Source organism: Cyclopterus lumpus, chromosome 8 (genome assembly GCF_009769545.1).
Source record: "Cyclopterus lumpus isolate fCycLum1 chromosome 8, fCycLum1.pri, whole genome shotgun sequence".
NCBI classification, from domain to species: Eukaryota; Metazoa; Chordata; class Actinopteri; order Perciformes; family Cyclopteridae; genus Cyclopterus; species Cyclopterus lumpus.
In genome coordinates this window covers 21,822,957-21,831,920 of record NC_046973.1, presented here as the reverse complement: position 1 = coordinate 21,831,920, position 8,964 = coordinate 21,822,957, and the positions used below count along the sequence as shown (strand labels likewise).

General features: G+C 44.2%; 1 protein-coding gene across 1 annotated transcript in view; it reads right to left on the bottom strand.

The window, feature by feature from the left end:
• Positions 1 to 8,745, bottom strand: part of LOC117734584 (septin-9-like) — a 75,141-nt gene extending 66,396 nt beyond the window's left edge. Inside the window, exon 1 of the mRNA XM_034538735.1 lies at positions 8,504 to 8,745. Within this exon, the coding sequence (XP_034394626.1) occupies positions 8,504 to 8,525 (22 nt within the window). The 5' untranslated portion in view covers positions 8,526 to 8,745. The remainder of the gene's footprint in view (positions 1 to 8,503) is intronic.
• Between the last annotated feature and the right edge of the window lie 219 nt (positions 8,746 to 8,964).

The window sequence follows — 8,964 nt, the reverse complement described above, 5'->3', positions numbered from 1 at the left end:
ACCACAGATTCTCCTCGAGGCTAAATAATCTACAGTTGTCATGTGGAAGACACAGCTGATGTTTTTACTACTTGACCACCAAGAAGCCATTTTGTTCCTGAAGGAAAGCCGGAGAAGTTTTCTAAATTTAATTTGTGGTTTGTTTGTATTTTTAGAACTGTGAGGATGATGTGGAAATAACTGTCATGTGGTAGAAAATGCATGAAATAGGATATTGATACAAGGGCATGGGCACACAATGTAACAACTCTTCAACTATAAGACTTTTTTGTGTGTGTGTCCAGCCGGTCACATCTGTTTGCACATCATGAAAGTAAACGTGCCGATGGAGAACCGTTAAATGTCAGCATGAGGCTCTGACTGGTGGTTTTCATGTAAAACAGTAAGCAGTACGCCTAATTAATGAGCAGAGACACCGATACGAAGCATCAATAAACACAACAGGTAAGTTAACGTAACTAGTGCAAGAGCTAATCACAGTGAGGGCCAATAAAAGTTAAAATAATCAGGGGAAATGTTGCCACGGTTATATTTTAGCATTGATTTCTGACAATTGCAGGAAGCAACTGAGGATAAGAAGCAGACAGATATGTCACTGTGATGACCTCAGGTACCCGATACTGTTCTGTTTGAGTTAAACAAGGGTTCTGGGGATTGTCCACTGTCTTTCAGAAGAACCGGGTGGTCTGTGTCTTCATTCAGCTCCGAGCACCAACAGGCTACGTGACGCTGGCTGGTTTGGCGTTGTGAGGAATGCCTTCTCCTCATTGGCTGACGGTCGGCTCCCCGACGCCGGTGGAATGCTCTGGGTCATCTTGCAGTGATTGGCGTTGGGGTGTGTGTTCAGTTCTGCTGAATCACCAGCCATTGCACAAGGGAGGATGAGCCCAACAGGGACGCTATTGTTGTTGTATGCTCAGACGGGTGATTCAGCTCCACTGGATCGGTTGGTCTTTCCATCACAATATATCTGTTATTATTAGACGGATTTACGATCCACACACACACAATAAACCCTGAGGACTTTGGTGATCCCTTTACTTCTCCTCTAGCGCCACCTCGAGGTCCACATGTACGGTTTCCTGTCCCTGGAACAGGCGTGATAACAAGATGCTGCACCACTCTTAGATCTCCCCACTATCCCCGTCGCCTGTTCCTCTCTGCGTCAGTCCAGTCAGTGTGATTCAGATGAGTTGCGCTCATTGGTGACTCAGTTGTCTCATCCTGTTGTTAGGTTCTTAGAAATACCGCAAATCAGTGAACAGGACAACATTCATTTTCTGCCAGTCAACATGGTGGTTTTCCGCCTGTGCTGTCACTGGTTTCAGCACAGAGACAGCTGGTCGAGGGAAAGGGAGTGAATGTGCCACTGTGTAACTGGTAGACGTGAGAATGTGTGTGTGTGTGTGTGTGTGTGTGTGTGTGTGTGTGTGCGCGTGTGTGTGTGAGAGAGAGAGTACATTTTTTGAGAAAGGAAAGTAAATTAAAGAAACTACTTTAAAAGATGAAAATAGTGCTTCTCCTAAATATCTCAAATGAGGCTTTGAAGGGAGCTCACGTCCCTTTCAGGGAAGCCAAGCCCCCGTATTCTACTACGCTGTATTTTGAGTGTGAGAAATATAAAGTTGCCAGTATTTTTCTTGAGAAATGCTTCTCAGAAAGTGGAGCAGCATCAGAAGCCCACTCTGCCGACGACACCTTTTTTGACTTTGGGATTGGGGGGACTGTGTCTGACAATTTCTGTAACTTTACGAAAGAGAACAATCCGACAATAACACCCACTTCACGCCTTGATTTCAGTACAATCTGAGGCAGAAGAGACACAGGCTGCGGTCGAATAGTCCTTTTTGGTTAGGAAGGTTCCTAACAGAGTTAGGAAGATTGTGAATAAAGTTGGCAGAGGAGACAAGTGGAGATACTCTCATCATTTTAATTTGTGTCAGGTAAAGCAGTAAAATGAACAAGTCAGTGTGTGTGTGTAGTATCATAAAATGTCTTTAGGTGGCTCCTACTCCAAATGTCAGCATTAATATTAACGGTTTTACAGTAAGTATTAATCTAGAAAGAATTGTCAGTAACCGAGCTGCTTCTGGCTTCTTTGTTGATATTTTTTTACTTTTTAAATCACCAACAGGGCATTCAGACTGTCTAAAGGTGCAATAGTCAAAGAGGCAACCCCTTTTCCTGCTTTAAGTGCAAATCATTAATCTACCATGAGCCATGTGATACCACCATCGGACTGTTATACGAGTGTGTACTTTCTACGTGTGTTGGAGCTGTAAGAGTATGGAAACATGATGCAACAAATTAGAGCCAGCCAAGTTTTGTAAGCCTTGCAGCCAATAACCATGCATGTGTCTATTTACTTTTCTAGCTGCAAATACAGCTTGAGAGAGGCGAGGTGAACAGATAATTAACACACACACACACACAAACACACACACACACACACACACACACACACACTACACTACAGTGCTTCGAACAAACCAAAATGTACCATTGTAACAAAGTAGCCGTAACAACGCCACAAAGTTGCGATGATAGCTGTGCGGTTTAAAGTGAGAGCAAAGTACTGACAGACAAAAAGCAAACAAATGTGAAGTGAGCTTAAATACAGTGACACCTGAAAATGTAAACTGTATGTTGGCAAAAAGGTGCATGTGTGTGTGTGTACTCACTTGCTCAGTCTTGTCTGGGACCACAAAACACACACACACACACACACACACACACACACACACACACACACACACACACACACACACACACACACATCGCAGCTTGAAAAGGTTTCATAAACATCTCCCGACACTAAGATCCATGTCTTTTTTCCCCTCAAGGGGATTTGTAATCTTCTATTTTCCTTATGACAGTGCTACGTAGGTGTTGAAGTCATATTGTGGATCAGGGTGAATGCATTTCTGCCTCTTTTATTTGCTATCGGCCTCAACTGATTGATGTCAAGTGCTCTGCTCAATGTAGCCGTGTTTGTGTGTCTGTGTGTGTAACATGACCGGTCAAGTGCATGTGCCCGGACAAACATGTCAACTGATTAGTTATTTGTCTCAGGTGACTAGAGCAGGTAAACAGAGGGCCGAGGGTGCAGCCCTTAACGTACTTGAGACACAAGAGCTATCACACACACACACACACACACACACACACACACACACACACACACACAGGCCTGCAAACAGACACGCATACAAGGGTGGAGTGATTTACAAAACACGCACTATATTGCATGCTCTGTCTCCTTCACACACACACACAACTACCTGAGATTTTTGTGTTTGCACAAGGAGGCCACGCCGTGTCTTATTTGCGTAGGAGGTGAACGATCTCCTTTCTTTCTTTCCTCGCTTTTCGCGTGTCCTCTTTTACTTCAACCTTTCCCTTTAGGGCTAGGTGGTGTTTTGGTTGAAACATTAATCAACTGGGTGGTAGACACTGTTGAAGTGTATCAACGACGTTGGGATGGGAAGTGTTTTCTTTCAATAAGTAGAGACCATCTTATACCCACAAATTTGGCCTTCATTTTCATCTCAATGACACATCTGTGAGGTTTTGTGCATCTTGCACGGTTGTCGTGCACTCTCTGTGACAGACTGACACATAAGCATTCATTCAAACAACCTTTAGCAAACACACTTATAAGTCAGCTATCACTTTAACTTGCCTTCTTGGTGGGATGAGCTAAGAGCAGACCTTCAAGTCTGATTGTTTTATCAACTAACATTTTTCAACTGATTTTGATGATATTCTACTACATCAAGATATAGATTACATATTGCAATATACAATTACATATACAGTGATAGAGGACTTTATTCACACCACCCATCCTACTGATATGTTGTGTGTGCAATTGAATTGATATCTGTTCCACATGAAGCTCCAACAAATGCCGTTATGTCAATTATCATATATCACAATAATGTATTTGTTCAAAGTCATTATGTGGAAACGTTAACATCACTCATCCCTAATTCCCTTCCTCTTTCGTCTCTCTGTTCCATTGTACTTTCATGGCCCTCATTAGACATGTTCAGGGTACACTGCAAACACACCATTTCACATCTCTGCCTGTGAGAGCTGGGAGTGGATTGCCGGGTGCGGAGGAAGAGAGTGAGCGAAAGAAAAGAAAGAAAGAAAGCAAGCAGGACAGACATTTTTCAAGATTGTTTTTACAGCCCAGAAAAGGCCTTTTTACCTGGATGCACTCATAAGGGGTAAGGACCACACCGAACACGCACTTAAACACAGAGAGGCTCAAACGTCACAGAAATAGTGAACTGCACTCCTCCCAAATGAATGGCCGTTGTTCTGGCGCCAAAGGTACGAACTGCAACACCTTTTCCTACCTCTGCACTTTCAACACGAAGCCTAGTCCTCACTCACCGCGCTCATTGAAAACCAACAGCACTTTGACAAACACGCAGTCACCTCTCTGTACTCTTCACAATGCAAACACCAGCCCAAATCACATCATGTTAAAAGTGTTTTTATTCCAGGGTTAGACAGGATACCGCAGCGGTATATAAAACAATACTGGTGTTGCAGATAAGGATCGGCCTTCCTTCTTCAGAGGCTGTTAAACCCCAGTCAGTCCATAGAGCTTTATGGGTTGAAAACTCCCCCAGGAAACATGTATTTACTGTATGTCATAGGTGAACAACTGGGTGGTTGTGTATATGTGCACGTTGAGAAATGTCAGAAAGATAGGAACAAAGAGATTTCAGCAAGTGGTGATGACTAAACAAGCGTCATTCCACCTCAACACTGAAGCAATAAACACACGGTGTGCAATGCATATGCTTGGAGCATTAAAGAACAAGGAAAAGGTCCTACAGGTCGTCATTACTGCCTGCACTGTGTCTCATGTATAATAAAGTTGAACAAACTGACACTGAAATACTCCACCATCAGTTCAGTTGAGACAATCAAAATAATGTTTTTTCTTCAACTCCCAGGTGCTTGTTATGCTATTAAGAGTGATTATCTTGGACAAAGCTTTAATTGAGTTTTATAAGAGTTTCCATGCTGCTCTAGGCTTGCACGCAGCTAACACGCATTATCTTGCAAAATCTCCAGTCCAGTAAGCTCTCACAGATATGAATCACCAACACTTAAAGCATTTGCAATAAAATATTCGTGTCATGACAGGACAAGGTTGGTCGTGCCAAACAGTGGAGTCACTATCTCCTGCATGAGCTCTGCGGCCCACAGAGGTGAAGCCATTTCCACATTTCTTCTTTTTCCTTGTATATATATTCTATTCATTAAATGACTCTGAAGATGAAATCATCTTGGTTTCATCAAACATAAGGTTTAGTACTATACGCTACCAGTCCCAGCTGTGCAGACATTGGCACAGCTGTCTCGCTGTAAGGCATTAGTAGGCTTATGTACTTGTATTCTGCTTTTGTATGACATTTATTCTATTTAATGCTCAGGCTTATCTGTCATCAAATATGATTGATTGATTGATAATCAGATGAACTCAACATGTAAGGTCACTTATATATTCGAGGCATTTGAAATGATACATCTTTATGAATTATTGAAATAAGTGTACACGTGCATGTCCATGCACTTAATCACTCTAATACCCATGTCTTGATGTTGGTGCACATGTTCCACCACACGTCAGAACCTCTCTGAGCCTGCCATTATCTTTTTACAGGCTCTCTCCTGGCCTCGGGCCTGCAGTATCAGTTGACACCCCCAGCAGCAGCATCACGGAGCTGCATTCTTGGCTGCAGATAATAAACACAGAGCGGAGTGGACACTTCAGAGCAGGCTCCACATGGCTGAGAGGGGAGGACATACACAGCAGAGACCATCCTTTACAGTCAGGGGAACTCCACATTCCATTGTGTATCAATGACACCATCTATACAGTAGAGTGGCGTACAAAGTGGACCTGATGAATACGTTGTTTTATAGTAATTACATTTGCAGCCAACATTTGAGGAGATAAACAGACTGTTTAATCCACTCCATAAGCCTTTGCTCTTGTATTTTTTATTTTGGAAATGATGACCATACCACTTCAACACGTGGAGAAATACAAGGCTCGATTGATCTGCTGCCTCAGCGCGCTTAATGGTTGCTAAGATGTCTGAGGTTTAACGGTCAGTTGGTAAAAACTTCTAAATCAGTTGCCAAAGTGAACATTTAGGAAGAGAAAACAGGCACATGTTGAAGGAGAAAAGACATAGTTTGGTTTTACTGGTATGATGAATACCACCAACTCAACATTTTGGTGTTTTAAGTCATCAATTCGCTGCCAGTCTGACATCACACCTCCATCCAGTCAACAGATGTGTTCTGCACACTCGCACTTTTCTTTTCTGGCTAATATTTCCAAAGTTATGTCTCAAAGTAAAACCTGCCACTCCCATGACACCACTGTTTTAGATGAGAGCAACCAGAGTCTACTGTACGTGTGCACGTCCACGTGCTCCAATACCTTATTAGTCCATTATTCTGGGGCTGCTAGGAAGCCAAATTGAGGGTTAGACCATCCTCGGCATGCTCTGCTAGATGACAGGGAAAATATGTCTCAACACAGTTTATAGCTCGACTTTAAAGTTACAATCTAACAATAGCTTTAGGCTCTGAATCAAAGCCTCGCTGACTCGCCAGTATAAACAGGCCAAAAGCCGTAATGCACGAGGAGAGAGGCATTTGTCACACAGGTACAAGAAGTGGAATTAGGTTTGTATGTGTGTTTGTTTTGAGTAGGACATAAAAGCAGGAGGAGTGTACTTGGAAAATAATGATTGTGTGTGTGTGTCTGTGTGTGCGTGCGTGTGTGTGTTGTAGTGGGCTGTTTTCATACGGGTTACTCATTGATCCCGATGACTTGAGGGAGTGGTGGTACGAGGCGGGGATCGGCTCCAGGAGCAGCTGTGAGGGGTGCTTGAGTGAACACAGACCCCCCCCCCGCCCGCAGCGAAACAACGACTTACCCACACATACATAAGGTCTAAAACTTAAACTTCACATGTGCCAGATACACAATTAGTGTATGTGTGTGTGAGTGTGTGTGAGGGTATTTGTCTACAAAACATACACACAGGACCGACTTTCCTCACTCAAAGTCACCCCTACAAGTCTCTGATGCTTGTCTAAACACCCCTACACAGAGGAGAGCTTTTCACAACACACACACAAGCCTACACACACACACACACAAGCCTACGCAGACACACACACACACACACACAAGCCTACACACACAGACACACAACCCTACGCAGACACACACACACACACACACAAGCCTACACACACAGACACACAACCCTACGCAGACACACACACACAAGCCTACACACACAGACAAACACACTTTGTTATTAGACAATTTCTCGAGTTGAGCTCTGACAAAGAATGTGACAGCTCCACACACGTCGTCGCACAGCAGAGGTAGAACACACACACACCACAGACACACACATACACAGGACGAGGAGGAGAAGGAGGAGGAGAGGCGGCATGACCCAACATGCGCTTGGCTTCGACTGAAAACTGTCAGACGCTCCATCGCACAAAGACTCTAGGAAGTGGAACTGGGAAAGCCGGCATTCCGTGGGATAGGGTTGTGTACACTGGACTGAGCCGGAGCTTAGAGGGAGAGAAGGAGGCAGAAAGAGGGGAGGGAGGAGGGCAAGGAGCCCAGAAGATGGAAGTGATAGTAAGCAGTGCTGGAGAGAGGGGGAGACAAATGGAGGAGGGAAGGAGATAGAGGGATGCCACAAGTATCAGTCAGGAAGGATACAGTGATGGACTGTTTGTAGCAGCCATCGTGGTTAGTGACTCCATCCTCTAAGTCTGCTGAAGGGTCCTTGAGCAAACAGACCTGCACAACCACAACATAGTCTTCCAGAGGTCTGAATTAAGCTGCAAACGTTCTAGTACCCGGTTATGACAACCTACGTATCTATTAAGACACACATTTCGCAATAACCACAATCAAATTCAGCCAGTCTCAGAATAAATGGGCTTATGTTGATGCAGATGCATAAATCCAGTCATTCTTTGGGGCATTAGTGAGGAGGAGTGAATGAACTGCACCATAAAACTGTCCATCAAACCGATTAACAAATGATAGAGTGATAGGCATTGTAATATTATTTATTTTTTTATTCCACCAACCGCAAATGAATCCTGCACAATCCCCCCCAAAAAGAACTATAGCTCAGCTCGGGTCTGTCATGATGTCATATGTGTGTAAGACCTTTGGAGATGAAATGTGTTACTACCACAGAGTCACGTGTGAGCCTTGTTTTGGCAAAGGGGAAATTACAAGAAAAAACAAGTTTGAAATGTTCCCATCTGTGAAGGAACAAAAACATATTGCTGCTAAAGACTTGCCTGACATTACGCCTCCCTCGCGGGCACCCTCATGCACGCGCACACCAATAGAAGCAATCACCCCGATCATATCTTTAACCAAACAAATGCAAAACACTAAGAGCAACACGCTTACCTGAATATGAATATTTCTTCATGATTGGAGAGGTTTCCTCTTTCACTGCTTTTACAAATCGTAACGGTTGACGCGTCGATCCGGTTCCTCAGCGCGTCGGCACGTCGGCGTTCATGAACCTCGGACACTGTTTCTCCTGCAGTCGTCCTCTCTCTCACCACTTGGGGAGACGGTCTGTTGGGAATGGACAGAATCACACCTGCGCTCCTCCTGACGCACGCGCAGTAGAATCACACCTGCGCTCCTCCTGACGCACGCGCAGTAGAATCACACCTGCGCTCCTCCTGACGCACGCCCACCAGGAGCGGGAGGGGTTAACCACACCGGGGGGGGGGGGCACGTGTCAAACCTCAGCTCGGAATAAGGACGGATCTGAAATCATATCGGCTGTGCTCTTCAATTATTATTGCAGCTCCATTACGTGACGTAGCGATTATACAACTTGATAATCACCTTTTAAA